Source organism: Ursus arctos, unplaced genomic scaffold, assembly GCF_023065955.2.
Source record: "Ursus arctos isolate Adak ecotype North America unplaced genomic scaffold, UrsArc2.0 scaffold_11, whole genome shotgun sequence".
NCBI lineage: Eukaryota > Metazoa > Chordata > Mammalia > Carnivora > Ursidae > Ursus > Ursus arctos.
Window position 1 is genome coordinate 51,912,951 of NW_026622775.1, and position 20,210 is coordinate 51,933,160.

The window sequence follows — 20,210 nt, forward strand, 5'->3', positions numbered from 1 at the left end:
CCTCAGGGGAGCAGCCATCTGCCAGCTGTTACGTCAAATCATTTTCTAAACTTTTCCGAGCTTCCGGTTTTTTCATCTGCAAAATGGGGATAACGATAACTCTCTTGATGATCGCAGGATATATATTGCGTTGGAAATTCTCTCTCTCTCTCTCTCTCTCTATATATATATATATACATACATACATACATACATACATACTAGGAGTTTATTAAAGGATACTGGGGCCGGGGAAACAAGGAAGGAGAAGGATCTAAATCCAAGGTACACCAGAGAAAGGCGGAGCTATCTGTAAACACAAAACAGTCAAAACTGCATTTATGCTATTCTCTTCCCAGGTTTTGGCGAAGCGACTGCTACACAAATCACATCTAAAGTCGCGGGGAGGACGCCCTGGTACCCTCTTACAGGGACAGCGCTGGCACCACAGGACCTATGGAGGAACCCAGGTTGCCAAGGGAACTCGCTGCGGCGGCCTGCCGATAGTGGCCGTCCGTGTCCCGCCTCCTCACGCCGTCACGCGCCCTCGCGCTTCCCCGCCTCCAGGCCCGCTGCGTCGCTGGCTACTGGCTAGTCGCCTCGGTCTCACTATCCTCACTCCATCCGCAGAGCCAATGGCTGGGATCGCCAGGGATTCGTTCACGCGAGTCACACGATGCCAGCAACCTCGAGAACCAATCACAGTGCTGAGAAGGCGGGTTGGGAGCCCTCACAAGCCAATAACGGCAAAGGAAGCCGGCCTCGCGCTCTTGGCTCCACCCCCGACGCGGAGAGACAGGTTCCGAGGCTGCAGCACCTGGCCGGGTCCGGGTGACCGTGGCCCTCAGTTCCTGCGCGGCCGTCCAGGTGAAGGGTCTGGAAAAGAAGCCGGTAGGTCAGGAAGCGGGAGCGGCTGGCTCCGGGCAGCTGCTGTATGGTGTTGAGGGGAGCGGGGTCCGGCGTGGATGCGCGCTCAGGGCTCCAGTGCCGGATGTGAGCACGGCAGCCAAGGGGAACAGGTGAAAGCGGTGTGAAACCTTAAATGATGGAATTGGGCTGGGGCATGTTTCCTGCCCTTAAAGAGTTTTATAGTCATCGAAGACGGGAGATATTAGGAGATAGTTAATAGCACAGGGTGAAAGAGTGATGACAAAGTTTTACAAAAACGGAAGCACTACCGGGGAGATAAGATCTGTTGTGTTTGTGCAGTGGAGGGTGGTGTGGTTGGGAAGGGCGTTTGTGAGGAGGTTACTGAAGGATGAATAGGAGTTGGATAGGGTGACATTACCGGCAAGGGAATGCTGTGTCCGTTACACGTGAGATATAAGAATATGGCGAGGTGGGAGATGCGAGAGAAGAGTGGGGAAGGCCTGGTAGGGCCTGTTGTGCGTGGCTGAGGGCCTTGGTCTTTGTCTTTAAGGGAGGCACTCCCTTGAAATTTGTTTAACGAAGGGGGTTAACTCACCTGTTTAGATAATATCCTGGCATTGTATCGATTCAGGAGGATAAGCGTAGAGATTGGGCAACTCCAGCAAATACGGGAACTTCTGCATTTCGGGCTCAACTAGGGTATAGGGCCGAGGGACAGACACTGGCAGACCGTCCTCGGACAGCTAAACTTCAGGGTTTCTCAGAGAATCCACATATAACTAATTTTTTTTTTTCTGAGGATAGAGCAGGCTTTCAGTCAATCAGGTTGCACAAGGATGAGAAAAGGAAAAGAAACTTGACTCTTTATTTCCCCTCCCCTCTCCTCTCTAATTCCTAGGTTTTCCTTTTGCTCATTTGGCAAAGGTGTATCCACTTTCCTTTCTTGTGTTGGGAGAGTAAATGTTAATTAAACCAAGTATCTCTAAATTGGGTGGGAGTTTGAAGGCTTAATTTAGCCAGGAAAGACTTAGAACATTCTTTTGGAAATGACTAAATAGGTGATGGTGCAGTTTGCCAAATTAGAGGTTAAAGAAGAGAATTTGTCAAGGTTGCAGAGAGCAGTTGCTGAACTTTGGACCTGTTGATTTTGATGGGCTTCTGAACTGCCCGGTTGGAGATGGCCAGTAGAGTTTTAGATAATCAGAACCTGGAGTTTAGGAGAGTGGGCTAGGGATAGAAAGGTTGTGGAGATCAGTGTATTTTTAAAACAGGAAAGAGTTACCATCTCTGTAGGTACTCTGAAATAGTTAGAAAGGAGTAAGGAAAGCATTCTTGGGAAACCAGCCTCAATCTCAAGTCTTCCTTTCTCAAAAGCTGTAGCACAAACATACTAAATCAGAAAGTTGAGTTTTTGGATCTGATGTGCCTTCTGCTCAAAACGTTCCCTGTTCCTCCCACCCCACCCTACTTTACTCTCTTTTAATCAGGTCACCTCCCCTTTATGCTCCAGGTCTCAGTTTAGATGGCATCTTTGTTTAAGAACTCTTTCCTGGTCCTCTGTGTTCTAGCACTCTATATTTCCAACCTGTTATTGTTCTTTTTTTTTTTTTTTTTAAGATTTTATTTATTTGACAGAGATAGAGACAGCCAGTGAGAGAGGGAACATAAGCAGGGCGAGTGGGAGAGGAAGAAGCAGGCTCATAGCGGAGGAGCCTGATGTGGGGCTCGATCCCAGAACGCCGGGATCACGCCCTGGGCCGAAGGCAGACACTTAACGACTGTGCCACCCAGGCGCCCCATCCAACCTGTTATTGTTCTTATCACATAATTGTATGATAGTCTGGTTATTGCTTTGTATTCCTCATTAGAGTTTGTAGTTTGAAGTCAGGTGAGGACAGCAGCTAGCACAGTAGCTGCATATAGTAGCACAAATTTCATCAGAGTGAATACATGGGAATCCCAGGAACCAAGGAAGGAGAGTATTTTAAGGAGAGAAGTATCAAATCTTCAGATTGGTCAAATAAAATAAAATGTAAAGAATGTTTGTTGGATTTGGCAGCTAGGAGATCCTTAGTGATTGTATTAGTAAGGGTAAATTCGGTGCAGTGATGAGAACAGAAAGCAGATTGTAATAGCTTGAGAGTCAATGGGAAATGTGAAAATGAAGACAGGCTATCTAGGATAATCTTTCAGGAGCCTTGAGAAAGCTGTAGGAATTATTCCCTTCTTACTGTAATATTTATTGTGTGCTTTATTATTTCTGATTACAGTAGGGCATAAGGGATGAGTGCATAGGCTCCCCCACTTAGTATTTTTGTAACTTGGGGTACAAAAGTTGTTTACTCTTTCTAAACCTCAGTTTTTCAGTTATAAAATAGAGATAATAAAATTACCTACTTCATGAAAGTGTGGTAAGGATTAAAGTCTTTGGAGAGAGAGCTCTCAGAACTCTTAAAACACAGTTCCTGGCATATAAGAAGTGCTCAAAATTGTTAGCTTCTTCTAGCTACTATGTGTCAGGTCCTGTGTTAAGTACTTCACATGTGCTAGGTCTTGGACCCATTAGAACTACTGTTTTTCTTTTTTCAGTTTTATGGAGGTGTAATTGACAGGTAAAGTTGTAAGATATTTAAAGTGTACATTGTGGTGATTTAATACACACACACACACACACACATTGTGAAAAGATCCCCACCATCTAGTTACTATTGTTATTCTGTACATTTTGCAGATGATAAAACTGAGGCTCAGGGAGGTTATATAACTTGCTCAAGGTCACACAGCTAGTAAGTGGTGTTGGTTCAACATTGCCAAGTTTGGCAATGACCTCATGAAAAATGAGGATTGGAATGACTGTTTTACCTTACAAGTGAGAAGACTGAAGATATCTTGGTGTGAGTGGGAGCTAGATTGCAAGTAGTTGAGTGAGTTGTATGGGTGAGAGCAAAGCAGGGGGAGGCTTTTTGTTGGTTTCTCCCTAGAGAAAGAAGTTGGTTCAAAGAAAAAGAGGAACAGTGGTTTGGGGAAGAGGAGATACAGGTTCGGAAAGCCTCACTAGAAATGAAGACTTGAGTATATTTTTTAACTTGAGGGGATGGACTTTGTGAAGAGAGGAAAAACGAAAGACGGGAAAGGATAAGTGACAGACAAGTTCTCAGGTAAGGTAAGAATATAAGACTAGTCACTCTCGGGGTGAGTGAGAAAACAATTTTGAGGTTGGCATGGCCCAGGATGTAACTGTAGCCTCCGTAGTATAAGTCATTTGAGAGTGAGTAGGACAAAAAAATAAGGATGCAGAGTGAATTCAGAGAGCTGAAGAAGCTGGCTAAGCTTCCCAGTATCCTCCATGAGCAACAGGTCGGAGGTCAATATGGGAAGTGGGGCATTTTAAGCACTATTAAGAGTGCGACCGAGGCTTAAAATAATTTTTTTAAAGTAGTCTATCATAGTTCATAGATTAGGAACAACAGTGAACATTTTTAGGAAAGTGACGTTCTTTTTAAACTTGTCTTTTTTGATTTGGTGTCATATTACGCTTATTATAAAGGTAAAGCATACTTGTGAGAAAATGATAACTGTAAGAAGGTATAAAATGGAAAGTAAAATTTTTCTCCTCTCCTCTCTAACCCCCCCCCCCACCTGGGTGTGCACCTATGCAGAGGCGCGCTATTACCTCTTGATCTCTTTTCCCTAAAGGTCACCACTTTCAATTGTTCCCAGGATATCCTTCCATACCTTTTCTGTGTGTGTGTGTGCGTGTGTGTGTGTTGGGGGGGTTTGTCCGTCTAGGCATGAAAGTGCACAATATATAACCTTTTCACAAAAACAAAAGGGGGGGCACTCGTTATGTGCATTATTCTGCAACTTGCTGTTTCATTTACCATTGTATCTTGGACATCTTTCTCTGTAGAATGTAGAGATTTTCCTTTTCTTTTAAATGGCTGTATAATTGTCTATGGAAGAAGTTGACTTAGGTTTATTTAACTCCTTTCTTGTTGATGGACTTATTTCTGTTGTTTCTCTTTTTTCTTTGTTTTTGCTGCTATTAGCAGTGTTTCTTTCAGTCTTAGTATGACTGAGAAAATTGCTGGGTCATAGGGTGTATTTATTTTGAATTGTGACAAATGTTGAATTTTTCTTCAAAGGCCTACTAATCCCTCCATCAACGATGTATAATGGTTTCTGTTCCCCCAAATTGTTACCCTTACCAGTGCTGGGTCCTGAACACTGAAACTTTTAAAGACTTTTGTTTTAGGGCATATTTCTTTATTTGAGTCAAACTGAGCTGCTTATTTGTTTAGTGAACATTTGTATTATATTTATCTTAACATGAACCCCTAGGGAATGGCCTTTGTCATTTTATCATTGGGTTTTTAGTCTTTTTCTAAAGCACGCTTTGCAGCCTTTTGTCATAAATGTTGGAAATATTTTTTTCCAGTTTGCCATTTGATCTTTGACTTTATTTATAATTGTCTATTTATTCCCCAATTAGAAGTATTTCATTTTTATGTAGTCTTATCTGGCAGACTTTTTCTTTATACGTTTGTGTGTTTTGTTTGGTTTTGTTTGGTTTTAAGTGACACTCGAACTCCACAATTGCTAATTGAAATTACAAGTTTTTCCACGGAGACTACATTGAAAAATCTCTTTAAAGATAGTTTGAAATTCTTTTTTTTTTTTTTTAAGATTTTATTTATTTATTTGACAGAGATAGAGACAGCCAGCGAAAGAGGGAACACAAGCAGGGGGAGTGGGAGACAAAGAAGCAGGCTCCCAGCGGAGGAGCCTGATGTGGGGCTCGATCCCAGAACGCCGGGATCACGCCCTGAGCCGAAGGCAGACGCTTAACGACCGAGCCACCCAGGCGCCCTGATACTTTGAAATTCTTTGTCCACTTTTGTTCTTTTAGATCCTGCTCTTGAAAGTTAACGTGTGGCTTTTATTTTTTTTAGTTTTAGAAGAATTTATTTGTTTATTTATTTATTTATTGAGAGAGTTCCGTGCTCACGCCTGCGCCCTTGTAAGGGAGGGGGATTAGTGGGGAGGGAGGGCCAGGGAGGGAGAAAGAATCTCAAGTGAACTCTTAGTGCCTGTGGAGCAGAGGCTGGGCTAGATCTCATGACCCTGAGATATGACCTGAGCGGCAACTAAGGGTCTGACACTTAACTGATTTCCCAGGTGCCCCAACTTGTGGCTTGCATATTTATTTATTTATTTAAATTCAGTTAATTAACCTATAATGTATTGTTTGTTTCAGGGGTACAGGTCAGTGATTCATCAGTCCTATATAATACCCAGTGTTCATTACAACACATAACCTCCCCATTGTCCATCACCCAGTTACTCCATCCTCCCACCCCCCTCCCCTGCAGCAACCCTCAGTTTGTTTCCTGATATTAAGAGTCTCTTAAATCAATGTCTTCAAATGGACATGGTGATGATATCCAGTAGACTTTTTTTTTTTTTTTAAATCACATGTTTAGGACCTGAGAATTGGTACTTTAGTATTTGTTATTTTTTAAATGATCAGAAGATGAATTTAAAAAATTATGTTCTGGGAATTTCATTGTTTGGCTTACTTGGTTTGCTTGCTTGCTTATTTTTTTTTTATTTGCTTTTACAGAATTCTAAGGCTTTCTGCAGAGATTTGAAAAATGGCAACAAATGAAAGTATCAGCATCTTTAGTTCAGCATCCTTGGCTGTGGAGTATGTGGATTCACTTTTACCTGAGAACCCTCTACAAGAACCATTTAAAAATGCTTGGAACTATATGTTGAATAATTATACAAAGTTCCAGATTGCAACATGGGGATCCCTGATAGTTCATGAGGTCCTTTATTTCTTGTTCTGTTTACCTGGATTTTTGTTTCAATTTATACCTTACATGAAAAAGTATAAAATTCAAAAGGTGAGTGTGATGGACTTGCAATGAAATGTTATCATTCATGTTGAATATTTTAAAAGTAAATGTAACTTTGTTTTGAGAGAACCTAGATCAGGGTTGTGTAATAGAAATAGAAAGAAGAAACATGTAATTTTACATTTTCTGATAGAATACATAAAAAGATATAAAGAAATAGGGAAATTTTAATAATTTATTTAATACAATAAATTGAAACATCATTTCAACAACTAATCAGAATTTAAAAGTACTTAATGGGATATTTTATGTTCACATTCTCACAAGAAGTCTTTGAAATCGGGTGTTTTACATTAATTTTAGTCCGTCTAGGTTTAGACTAGCCATATTTAAAGTGTTCAGTAGCCACATATTTCCAGTTCCTGCCACATTGGACAGCACTATATCATTATTGATAATGTTTCAAAAATAATTTGTTAAATTGTGCTTTCAGTAGATGTGGCATTTATCTAATTTAGGTTTATAATCTTTAAACTAGCTGGAAAGAGAAGTTATGGGGATTTGTAGCTACTTTGCAATTCACTCCAACTCCTGATGTCTCAGCCACTAAGTGTATGTGGGCTATTAAAAGTTTTGTTTTTTCCTTAAACATATGATGGTGGTTCTGCAGGATTCATGTCATCCCAAATGAGGAGTCATGATGCTGCTGGATTCTAGATATTTGCTTCACTGCACTGAATTCCTTGAGATTCCCACCGTGCATGATAAAGTGTTGAGACAGACACACAGCCTCTTCTCAGGTGTAGTCACACAGAAAATAGTGAGCTCTACCACTATGAAGACTAGAGCTTGACAGGGTGCCCGGAACAGAATCTGGACTAGCTTATCAGAGGTGATTTATCAGCCCTTGGCAAACCCATGGTAGTGTCTAATACTTGCTCTAAAAAGTCATGCCAAACTAAAACTCAGGGGCACATGGTCTTGGTAGAAAATGGACATCTTGAGCGCATTCACCTGTGGAGACTAATTTGTACTCACCAAGGGTGGCACTCATTGTGCACATTTTCTCCCATCAGTCTCTTAGCCCTCTTGCCTCTCCCAGGGAGTCTCACTTTAAGTGCTCACGCAGGTGCCGTTGTTGATCCACTCTGGGGATAGTGCACGGGGTCAGGCCACTAGACTCTAAGCCAAAGGAGAGAGGAGCGAAAGGAAAAGGAAAAGGGGAGGAAATAAAAAGGGACATGCCCAAAGGGGAGTATCCTGCTAACCCTAAATTAATAACAGGATTTCCAAAATGTTTTTTATAACAGCCTGCTTTGAAAGGCAGAATTTAGTTTGGATGTCTAAGTTCTCCTGTATGTTTGGGGTGATAAATAGGCGCCCCGAGACATCTCACTTTCTAAAGCATGTTAACTGACTGGTAGTCTATTCTGTTTGAAAGCTGCTATCCTCATCACCACTAGCAACTTCTTCCTGTGCTCTCAAGTGCTTCAAAATGCATAAACTTGTAATTAACTTTACTAATTTTGTTGCTTGTCTTTAAACCCTCTTGTTCTATGGGGCACCTGGGTGGCTCAGTTGTTAAGCGTCTGCCTTCGGCTCAGGGCGTGATCCCGGCGTTCTGGGATCGAGCCCCGCATCAGGCTCCTCCGCTATGAGCCTGCTTCTTCCTCTCTCACTCCCCCTGCTTGTGTTCTCTCTCTCACTGGCTGTCTCTCTCTGTCAAATAAATAAATAAAATCTTAAAAAATAATAATAATAAAAAAATAAACCCTCTTGTTTTGTGAAAACTTGTACTGATTTACACCACAATTCATTTTCGTATTAAAAAAGCTCAAAGCAAGGATTTTTAACGGTTGTGAAACTCGAAGAAAAAGACCTAGCTTTTAGTTAGTCCTGGTTCTAATCACTGCCTTTACGATCCTGGGCAAGGTAGTTGACTTCTTTGGGCTTCTGCCAATGAGCAATAGTTTCCATACTTGGGATATTACAGTTTAGTAAAAAAAAGTGTCACTGGCAGATGTTTGAATGTTTAAGTAAGGACATTTAAAACAAAACAATAACATTTATTATCACCATCTTTTTGTAAAACCAAAAGTACTTTTTCTTATCTAACTGCAGCCATTTAAGGATTTATTTATCTATTTGAGAGAGACCGCCCGTGCTCATTCGTGAGCACAAGAAAGAAGGGAGAGGGAGAAGCAGATTCCCCGCTGAGCAGGGAGACATGTAGGGCTCAGTTTTTTATCTGCCTTGCTAAGCAAGCCGATATCCTGATGAGGTTTTTTGAGCATTTACAACATTGATCTTACTTTTCTTGTTTTGCTTTCATCTCTGAACATCGTTATCTGTGGGCAGTAACTGTCCATTCTTTGGGAACCACTGGACCCATTTCCCCATTTCTGAAGTTCTTCCAGCTCAGAGAGTTTATAATTCGATCATCAGATGCGAACAAAAATATGCTTATTTCTGGGAACGAGCACCGCTGAATGGCTGGCAGCATCGATTTCCCTTTGTAGTAAAGGCTTCTGGCGCTGCCTGCAGCCTGCCGCAACAGTGGGGAGAACCCACCTGTGATCTTAGCATAACACACTGCTGCTCTGAAATTCCTGGGTGACGGAAGGAAATGGTCTGTGGGCCGCAAAGACTGGACAGTTACTCTGTAGTGTTTCTTTGGTTTGTTTGAGATCATTACGCCTGGGTTTGTCTGTTAACAGTTTCTTCACCTATTTAAACTAGTGATCACAGTTGTCAAGAATTTAGAAGGGGAGGAGGCTGTGATTCCTGACTATGTGACAGTAACATAGTCACTGTAATATGGAATTCACATCATAAGATTAATTAAATAATGTAGAATTAAGGTCACCTAGAAATATTACAGAAACAATTAGGAATTCACTCTTAAGTTTCAAGTCAAACTACTGATAGCAGAGGCTAATACTAAATATTGTGATTTTTCTCCATAGGATAAACCAGAAACATGGGAAAACCAGTGGAAATGTTTTAAAGTAATTCTCTTTAATCACTTTTGTATCCAGCTTCCTTTGATCTGTGGAACTTATTATTTTACAGAGTATTTTAATATACCTTATGATTGGGAAAGAATGCCAAGATGGTATGTAGATAAAGATTTGATTTTGATACTCACTCATGGTTTATCGTCCAGTTAAAATATCCTTCATGTTTATCTTCTTTCTTCATTTGTTCTAAACTTTAGAAGTAAATAAAATGTAGAAAAGTAAGCCATAGTAGAAACTTAAAACATTCCCATTTTTCTTTCTGAGTTTTGATGTAATATTTTATTGGAAAGTTATATATTTATTTATTTGGGGTGTTTTTGGAAAGTAATTTGTTACCAGAAGTTTCAGTAGCATCCTTTATATGATTTTATACAGATACACCTGCTTATACCAAGAAAAACTATATTACATTTTAAGTCTGAAATGAATAAAAAGAAAAGAGAGTAATCTTGAGGTTTTTTGAAAGTTGTGTCTGTATAGACGCAAGGATATATAACCTGATCACTAGTAGTTTTGTTCAAATAATATTTGTATTCAACTATCTGCTCGTGACATAACCTGAATACAGATATACCAACATATAGGTGTATACTTTTTCTTTGTAATATATATAATATAAAAGTTAGTGTATACGTTTATTTGTATATAAAATATATTTTGCCCATTGCACTTATGTCCCTCTCCGGTGGAAAAAAGTGATGATTTTACTATTGATAATCTCAGCTCAAGTCCCTCATCAATATTACTCTTTTCCTAGAAGCTTTGGACTTTGTTTCTTAACTTTGATTTTATACATGTGAAATTTTTTTGAGTTTTTGTTTTTGTTTTTGCTTTTTTTAAAGTAGGCTCCACACCAACATTCAGCTTGAACTCATGACCCTGAAGTCAAGAGTTGCATGTTCTACCTACTAGGCCAGCCAGGCGGCCCCTGTACATGTGAATTTTTAAAAAATGAATTAGAACTGGGTTAGTGGTCTATCTCTTTAACCCTGCCTCCGGAGGTATTCTCTAGCCACCTTGTACGTAGCGGTTGTGAGAGTCTGTTGATCTGTGTATCCAGGCCGGTCAAGCTGGTTAGTGCTTATTTGGTTTCATGTAATTCCTCAAACAGTGATCCCAAGTAAAAGTTTAGATTGTTTAAGTAAAAGTTATTTTATACTCACTACAGTATTTTCATCCTAAAGGTGTACGCTTTTGGTAAGATGCTTTGGCTGTGCAGTGATCGAGGATACCTGGCACTATTTCCTGCACAGGCTCTTGCATCACAAAAGAATATATAAATATATTCATAAAGTTCATCATGAGTTTCAGGTATGTTAGAATTATTTTTAATACATTTTTTTTCTATTAGAAGCAAAATGCTTTTTTAAAATCTTCTGAGGTTTTAAAAAAAATTGTCAGTGATGTTTTTATTTCTTTCTCTTTGGCATAAACATGTGAAGAACATTTCACACACACGCACACACACACACATGCACACACACACACAACCAGTTCTATACATTTTCAAGAAAAGTGTTACATGAAATAATTCAGTCTCTCATTTGGGCCCAGACCACTATCCTGTCACAGTTGGTACGTGGCAGATTAATAGAGACCATAGTGATGTTAAGGTCATTTAAATTGGACCCCAAAACAACCTTTCGTCTTTCAGTTTCTAAAACAATCACTGACTTGTTTGCTGAACACATTTCCACCTCATTCCGACTCCCATAAAAACCAATTTTATCAGAACTGCTTTGATGTACCTTTGGCAAACTGGTTATGTCGATATGTTCCACATCGCCCTGATGACATGGTATGCTAGATCAAATAGCCCTTTCTTGGCAGAACAAATTCAGAAGCATAAACCAAAATTAGAATTTAAGTCACTTGTTTAGTGCCTTTATCTTAAACCATCAAAGGCAGTTACTAAGATTCTATTAAGGACATCCCTAGACCTTTTGATGTTTGGTAGGAACAAAGAGATGTTTTTATTGAGAATTACTGTTATTTGTTTATATATGTATGGCTAGGTATATCTTATTTTATCAAACTGTATGCGTAAATTAGAATATATGTATTTGTCACTGTTCTCCAGAGAAAATCAATAAGACACACACACACACACACACACACACACACACACACACACACAGATTTATTTTAAGGAACCGGCTCATGTGATTATGGGGCTTGGCAAGTCTGAAATGCGTAGGACGGACCACAGACTGGAAATTCAAGCAGGGTTTCTATATTGCAGTTGTGAGAATTCTTTTTTCTTCGTGAAACCTCAGTCTTTGCTTTTAAGGCCTTCAGCTGGTTGGCTAAAGCCTCCTTGCATTATGGAGGTGGTCTCCCTTACTCAGAGTCTACCGATTTAAATGTTAGTCACATCTACAAAATACCCCACAGCAATGTCCAGACTGGTGTTTGACCAACGAAACAGTCGGGCACTGTAGCCTTGCTAAGCTGACGCATGAAATTCACAGTCACAATATATTAAGGAATTCTTACCTATTTATTTCAGGCTCCATTTGGAATGGAAGCTGAATATGCACATCCCTTGGAAACTCTGATTCTGGGAACTGGGTTTTTCATTGGAATCGTGCTTTTATGTGATCACGTCATTCTCCTTTGGGCATGGGTGACTATTCGTTTGATAGAAACTATCGATGTCCATAGGTGAGTTATGGTTTCTAGTCAGGTGTAAGGTAGCAAAATATAAAATATCTTTGTTTTCATGGTCACAAGACCATCTTTATTGCTAAGCAGACTAATAGGACAGTTTAACTGTAAAGGATGTCTCCTTCGTTCATTCTTTCCTTCCACGGTTGTCTTCTCCCTCCTGCCCTCTCAGCTTCCTGAGGAAGGGAGGAGGTGGGGGGTTCCGGGCTGTACGGTTGTGGCTATCAGATTCTAGATGTGTTGCTGGAAATAAAGGATCCTCTAAAAGAGTTGCTACCTAGCGATTTTTAGGTTTAACCTTCTTAGTGCTCGATACTCATTTGACTTTTCCTAAAGGACATATACTGTTACAGGCATTACAAACAGTGTTGAGAAAGCTCCTTTAAAACAGAAAAGAAAAATAATTCTTGAAAATCTTTGTCTAAAGATTCATTACTATAACTCCCCACTTTTCATCCCCTTTGTATAATAATTAAGTTTCGTAGTTCTTTCAATGTTTTTATTTCAATTTCTTAAAATGGTTTCTAGAATATGTGCTGTTTTTCTGTGAGTTTTTGTCTTGTGTAAACCTGTCAGAAACAAAGTGACTTAGGTAACGTGGAATGTTATTTGAATTAGTTAATAGGCATATTACTGCCAATGCAAATGTCAGTTATCTGACGTATATTTATTTCCTTAATAATCTTTATCATTTTTATTTCAGTGGTTATGATATTCCTCTCAACCCTTTAAATCTGATCCCTTTCTATGCCGGCTCTCGGCATCATGATTTCCACCACATGAACTTCATCGGAAACTATGCTTCAACATTTACGTGGTGGGATAGGATTTTTGGAACAGACTCTCAATTTACTGCCTACTGTGAAAAGATGAAGAAGATTGAGAAAAAGACTGAATAAGTATCTCATCTAAACCTTCCTGAAGATACACTTTCCTGAATTGAAGCAAGTGGCTAACATTGCTTCTGCGGAGCAGAAATAAACCTGTGTCTTGGCTGCTGAGTGATACAAAGAACGTTAACAACCTTTAATTATCTTCCTGGTGGGAACTTTTTCTACTTTACATAAAAGTCCTGTATGTGTAGAAATGAGTAAATATGTATTTAAGTACGATTTTCATGAGGAACTTGTAAAGGCCATGTTGCTAACCTTACGGAAAGGTTTTAAGTAATGGAAGAAGTATTAATCTAGGTCTCTCCCCACCCCATAGGCCTGAAGTTGAAATTGGTCTTTAAAATCTTTTAAATCTATAGTGGCCATTTCAGAACCTCTTAGTAGGGTGTTGGCCTCATATTGAACTTTAAACATTTTTTAGAATTTGCCTAAATATCAAAGTATCGTGGGTTGAACCATATCAAATGACAGTGTGAGTGAGGCTGCCGAATCAGGAACAGCCAGCACCGAGAACGTCCACTCTTGTCCTGAGCCGAACGGCTTGGGCTGATGCTTTCTTTGAGAAGTCCTTTGGGATTGCACTGTACTACCGGTATCTATGAATTAAAGCATTTCTGAATTGTTGTAAGTGGAATATTTTAGTCTGAAGGTTTTCAGGTTACTTGAATTTTTTAAAAAAATTGAGCTTTATTTCTGCTATTTACCCTTTCATTTTTGTATATCAAGTTTTCATTATACTTAAAACTGTATCTTGAAACGTGAACTGACTTGCTGTATTTGCACTTTGAACTATTGAAATAAATGTGATTTTTTTTGGTCTGATTATCCAGTTTCCAATTTTGAACATCAGTTGTTTTATTCTTGTAAGGAAAAGTACAGAAATCATTTAATTATTAAGTTTTGTAATAAAAGGAATAATTCTACTTTTTTTAAAGTGCTTCATTTGCCAAAATTTTGGGGCAGTTTTAACATCTATCTATCAGGCTGTGATTGTGGGGAATTCCATTGACCTAGTGTTGAGACAGCTCTTTTCTCTGGTTAAAAGATGTATGCTTTCTGTACAGATGGAAGAGCATAGTTCAACTTTTTAAGGCTGATTTAAATCTGGTATCTAGATTCTAATTCAAATAAAGAGTTGATAATTCTAACTTACTATATGATAGTACCAAATTGTTATTTATAACATGGAGCCATTTTCTGGTAAGTTTCTTTTCCTTCTTTTGAAAACACAGTAAAGAGATTCAAATAAGGATTCCGAAAATTAAACAGAGTCTTCTGCTAGATCATGTTTTCTAACTCGTACCTAGTCCATACGACCTTTCTATTCTCCCTTCTGTCTTTCCCTACTTGCGTGGGTGTGGGTTTAATATGTTAGCTCTTTATTCTCAAACCAATTTGGGGGCTGTGCTTAAAATCGTGTTGTTCAATTATAAGATAACCTATAGAAACTTATTTTCTACCTTTTGTTCTCTAATATTCATGGACTGCACAGACACCTGAATTAGTAAAAGGTGACTTTCAGTATTTGGGGGCAGGGTGACCTCTACTGTTGGGAATGGTGCTAAACAACTTGAATGCCTAATTCATTCTTTTCACACTAGTTAACTTACTGAGCACTTACTGTATACCCTGTATTCTGCTGTGAGCTTTTTTTTTTTTTTTTTTTTAAGATTTATTTATTATAGAGAGAACGCTGGCTATCAGGGGGAGGGATCAGGAGAAAAGCAGACTTCCTGCTGAGCATGGAGCCTGATGGTGGGGCTCAATCTCAGGACCCTGAGATCATGACCTGAACTGAAATCAAGAGTTGGATATTTGACTGAGCCACCCAGGCACCGCACTCCCATGAGATTTTATTTTATTTTATTTTATTTTATTTTATTTTATTTTATTTTATTTTATTTATTTTAAGATTTTATTTATTTGACAGAAAGCCCACAAGCAGGGGGAGCAGCAGGCAGAGGGAGATGCAGGCTCCCTGCTGAGCAAGGAGCCTGATACAGGACTCCATCCCAGAACCCTGGGATCATGACCTGAGCCAAAGGCAGCCGCTTAACCACCTGAGCCACCCAGGTGCCCCTCCTATTAGCTTTTAATGCATGATCTCATTTAAATGTCTGAGGCAAATGCCATTTTGTCCATTTATATGTGAGGGATTTGTCTGAGTGGTTAAGTTACTCAAGATCCCAGTGCTAGCCTTTTGACTGAAGCCATGCTTGCAGCTACTATGTTCACAACACTGGATACTTGCATCTTCTAGAAAAATCTCACAGAATAGGTTTCCGAATTTTCCCCCTCATTATGTGCAGTCTTCTGAGAAGAAAGTTCTAAACCAGTAGCTATCCAGAAAGTAAGGTTCATACACAACACTTTAGTACAAACAAATTTTAATATGATTTACTGGCCAGACCTCTTTTAAAATTATTTGGATTAAGCTTCTCTTTTCTATTTGTACTTGACAAAAATAAAACATGAAGACTAGAGTACAAATACAACACATAGCTCTGATTCTACTCTAGAAAATTGCAAAGTATTCTGTTTCTTGGATTATTGGACTTCACTGAAGTGGAAATTTGAAAGCTTAAGGTTAATATGGTAGCTAAAATAAACAGCAGAGTATAGATCTGTAATGTCACAATTAACTAGTATTTTACTCTTCTACATATTCTGGCTAAAGACATTTAGACCTTTAGAAAAGCCTGGGTTTGCAATATGTCACGAGAACTGCCCCTGTCTCGCAGCTCCCAATTCTCCTCACATAAAGCCTTGGGCTATGAAATCCATATTCAAGTCCCCTATCCCCCCTTGTTGGAGAACGACTAAACCATCCAGGAGCGGGTGGTCAGAGGGTTTTATGTTCATCTCAGGATTTAGCTCCTAATCCATTCATCCAAAAGGTTATAATCTTTGCCAGTATTCTGAAGAGTGACGTGCCTTTGGTCCCATGAATGGCAGGTGACTGTCCAATGCTGACATTCTTACCTAAAATCACGGGAGAACCATGTGAAATGTCTTTAGGATGTGTACTTAGAGGACTGTCGAGTTCCATGTGTCAAAAGGAAGGGGATGTGGGAGGCTAAAATCCAATATATGAAATTACCTTCAACCTACCAAGAAAATCATGAAACTCAGGGGACAAATGCTTGCTCACTGAGTACGAAAAGGAAAGCGCCGGTGGCAGAGAAGAAGGGCACAGGATAACCACGGAGCTGCTTGCTCATGGGAGACTGAAACCAGCACTGCGGGACGGTAACAGGAGAGACAAAGCCATGGATGCCGTGCCAGCAGCTCTCACTCCTTCCCTCCAGGTAACCGATGCACTTGCTAGAAAGCCTTTTCCCTGCCTCTTCCTCGAAACCCATTTCCTTACCTATGAAATGAGGCTAATCTTAATTCATAGGAGTTTTGCGAGGATTAAGATGCTCCATGTGAATATGTGCTGCCGTGTGCAACGAATGCTGGCTATTCTGTTAAAAATTCCCTACATTCCCTATTTTTAAGGAGCCGGCTCAAGCTTCGCCCCACCACCCCCACCTTCTTATTCCCCCGAAGGTCTTGTTCGCGCTTCAGGTGACCGCATCTCTCACCGCTATCCCCGCTCTGGCTTCTGCGACACTCCTGTCACTGCGTGGCACACGCTACCGGGTACTGCTACCTCTTTTTAGCCAAAGATACCTATTTTGTACCACGTGCTTCCCCTCTGCGCCGTTGCTCACGCTAATCTCTCAGCCTGAAACAGAGGCTCAGTGAGGGGCATTAATAGGGTCCAAGGCATGCAGGTCAGGAGTGGCTAAGCTGCCTGCAGAGCTGGGATTTTCCTCTTCTCTGTATTTTCCCCTGCATCCTTTGTGCATCTGATGTGATGCCTCGTACGGGATAGTTGAAGAAACCTCTACCGATTTAAAAAGGGAGAGCCTGTAACAGCATCTTAACGTAGGATTTAGCGATGGTGCTGCCATTGCAACAATCAGTTCGGAAAGTCTTAATAACAGCAAATGGTGGGGAGAGCAGAGGCGGAGAGGGGTTCTTGAAGTACACGCCGGAGGTTAGAAACCTGCGTCGGGGCTGCCTGGGTCCTCTGAGGTCTGGCTGCACTTTCACGCTTTGGCAGCTTAGAGTCTGACGTCATTAATGTGGATTCTTACGGAGTATGCAGCTAGATAGGTTCGGAGGGCTTGCATGTCTGTTGAACTTGACAAAAGACTGTGGCCACCTAATAACATTTAAAATTTGGTTTAGCCTTTTGGCAGATCTGAGTGAAACATCTTATATTCCACGAAGATTCAGTGAGGTTTCTTTTGCTATAAAATCGTTCATCTGCTGGGAATAGAAGAAGGAGAGAGTAAGAAGAACAAGGTCGCTGCTCAGGAGTAGATGATGGACTGTTAGCACACAGGGTCGCCGTCTGAACTACTTGGCCCTTACACTTCCACGTCAAGGGAACACAATCTGTCGCTGGGAAAGGAAGCAAGATTGCCCTGCTGAGAGAGAACTGAATCCCAGGAGAGAGGAGGACATAGTTCATCAAGCGCCTAATAGCTTTAAATGCACTTTGAGATTTCCAAGTTCCTGAGCAGGGAAAGAATTGGCAAATGTGATTGCGAAACCTTTTTAGATAATCAGGCAGCAAGGAGTCATTGCAGACTTTGTCTTCTTCTGTAGGTTGGGTTCAGTTTCTCCAGAGAAGACTGTTCCAGTCTCTGTCTGGGGAAGAATATACCCTGATGCCCAGATTCGTTCTGGGAATCAAGTGTGGACAGGGCCTTTGGAGCCCTGGGGTCAGTAAGGGATTCACAGAATCCCTCTGTTCTCAGCCTCACACCCACCTCACCCACGACATCCTCAGTATCTGGGGATACCCAAGCCTCTTCTGCTCAATGTCCACTCATTTTCTCCAAGAGAATAAACCACTCTCTCAGGTCTCAGATTAGACATCATTTGTGGTGAACATTGTCTAACCTCTTCTCTTCAGGTCAGATGAACATACTTCTCCGAAGTACTCCCATAATACTGTTGACCGTTGACTTCACCTATCATGGAACTTAGCACACTGGATGCAAAGGGCAATGTGCTGGTCTGTGCCTCCCAACAGACCTAAACTCAGGGGTTGTCATAGTGGTTATCTTATCCAGAGTCGCCTTCCCAGTTCTTACACAGAGTCTGGGTGTTCCTAGGAATGCTAGATAAGGTTAAAATATGACTATTTTGGACTGAAGCCGGAATAGGCTGACAAAACTCTTCTAAAAAATGATTCATTGTAAATATGTATTAAGTGGATGAATATTTAATCAATCATTATTGACCAATATCAGGAATACCTGTAGGTATATAAAGTTTTTGAGAGAGTGAAAACACTTGACGGTGACCTGATAGCCTGAGTGAGAGAGAAAGAAGAGCAGTGTTTAAAATTCAGTAAAATGTGTTCTGTGAAACTGGTATTACCTGGATACCAAAACTAGACAATAATCTCAATAAAGAAAAGCTACAGAGCAATATCCCTTATGAGTGTAGATGTGAAAATCCATAAGAAAATCCTAGCAAACCAAGTCCAGTATGATGTAAAGAAGGATTATTTATACATTATCAGATGGCATTTATCTCAGAAATGTAAGTTAGTTAGTTATTAGTTTTAGTTGTTGTTAGTTTTGTTGTCGCTGTTGTGTTTTTATTATATAAGTTTCAGGTGTATGTTTTTATGATTCAACATCTGTTGAATACACTACTACATAGTGATCCCCACCACAAGTCTAGTTACCACCCATCACCATACAACCAACCCCCTTCACCCATTTCATCCACTCCCTGACTCCCTTCCCTTCTTGGTAACCACCAGTCTGTTCTTTATATCTGTAAGTTTGTTTTTGTTTTATTTTGTTTTCTTTATTCCACATATAAGTGAAATCATATGGTATTTGTCATTCTCTGTCTGATCTATTTCACTTAGCTTTATACCCTCAAGGTCCATCCATATTATTGCAAATGGCAAGATCTCTCTCCCTCCCTCCCCCTCTCTCTCTCTCTCTCGTGGCTGAGTTATATTCCACTGTATAATTATACCATGACATCTTTACCCATTCATCTATTGATGGAGGCTTAGGTTGTTTCTATGTCCTAGCCACTGTAAATAATGCTGGAATGAATGTAGGAGCACATACGTCTTTCTGAAATAATGTTTTCATAGTCTTCAGATAAATACCCAGAATTGGAATAGCTGGGTCATATGGTAGTTCTAGTCTTAATTTTTTTGAAGAATCTCCATATTTTTTGCCATAGTGGCTACACCAATTTACAAGGGTGCATGAAGGTTCCCTTTTCTCTGCATCTTCTCCAACACCTGTTATTTCTTATCCTTTTGATAACAGCCATTCTAACAGGTGTTAGGAGATATCTCATTGTGGTCTTGATTTGCATTTCTCTGATTAGTGATGTTGAACATCTTTTCATGTGTCTGTTGGCCAACTGTATGTCTTCCTTTGAGAGATGTTCATTCAGGTCCTCTGCCCATTTTTAATTTTAGGTATATAGGTATGTATGTTTGTATGTATTTATTTTTATTTAAAGATTGTATTTATTTATTTATTTATTTATTTATTTATTTATTTATTTATTTGACAAAGAGAGAGAGAGAGCACAAGCAGGGGTAGCAGCAGGCAGAGGGAGAGGAAGAAGCAGGCTCCCTAATGAGTAAGGAGCTTGATGCAGGGCTCGATCCCAAGACCCTGGGATCATGACCTGAGCCGAAGGCAGATGCTTAACTGACTGAGCCACCCAGGCGCCCCATCTCTGCCCATTTTTTTAAATCAGAGTATTTATTTTTGTTGTTGTTGTTGTTGAGTTGTATCAGTTTCTTACATATTTTGGATAATAACCCCTTATAGGATATAAGGTTTACAAATATCTTCTCCTGGGGGCGCCTGGGT

At 40.1% G+C, this 20,210-nt stretch overlaps 1 protein-coding gene across 1 annotated transcript; it reads left to right on the forward strand.

Moving 5' to 3' along the window:
- The first annotated feature begins 716 nt into the window (after positions 1–716).
- Positions 717–14,115, forward strand: MSMO1 (methylsterol monooxygenase 1). The gene is made up of 6 exons (XM_026499599.4): positions 717–870; positions 6,473–6,758; positions 9,677–9,825; positions 10,915–11,041; positions 12,240–12,394; positions 13,101–14,115. Exons 2-6 carry the CDS (start codon positions 6,504–6,506, stop codon positions 13,294–13,296), a joined length of 882 nt encoding a protein of 293 aa, XP_026355384.1. The 5' UTR covers positions 717–870; positions 6,473–6,503; the 3' UTR covers positions 13,297–14,115.
- Positions 14,116–20,210: the final 6,095 nt, after the last annotated feature.

What these genes read in the sequence shown, in the direction of transcription:
- MSMO1 (XM_026499599.4), top strand. Translation starts at nt 6,504, where the DNA reads ATGGCAACAAATGAAAGTATCAGCATCTTTAGTTCAGCATCCTTGGCT. An exon ending in AAGTTCATCATGAGTTTCAG is followed by an intron (nt 11,042 to 12,239) that starts GTATGTTAGAAT and finishes TATTTATTTCAG; the next exon opens with GCTCCATTTGGAATGGAAGC. An exon ending in GAAACTATCGATGTCCATAG is followed by an intron (nt 12,395 to 13,100) that starts GTGAGTTATGGT and finishes TTTTTATTTCAG; the next exon opens with TGGTTATGATATTCCTCTCA.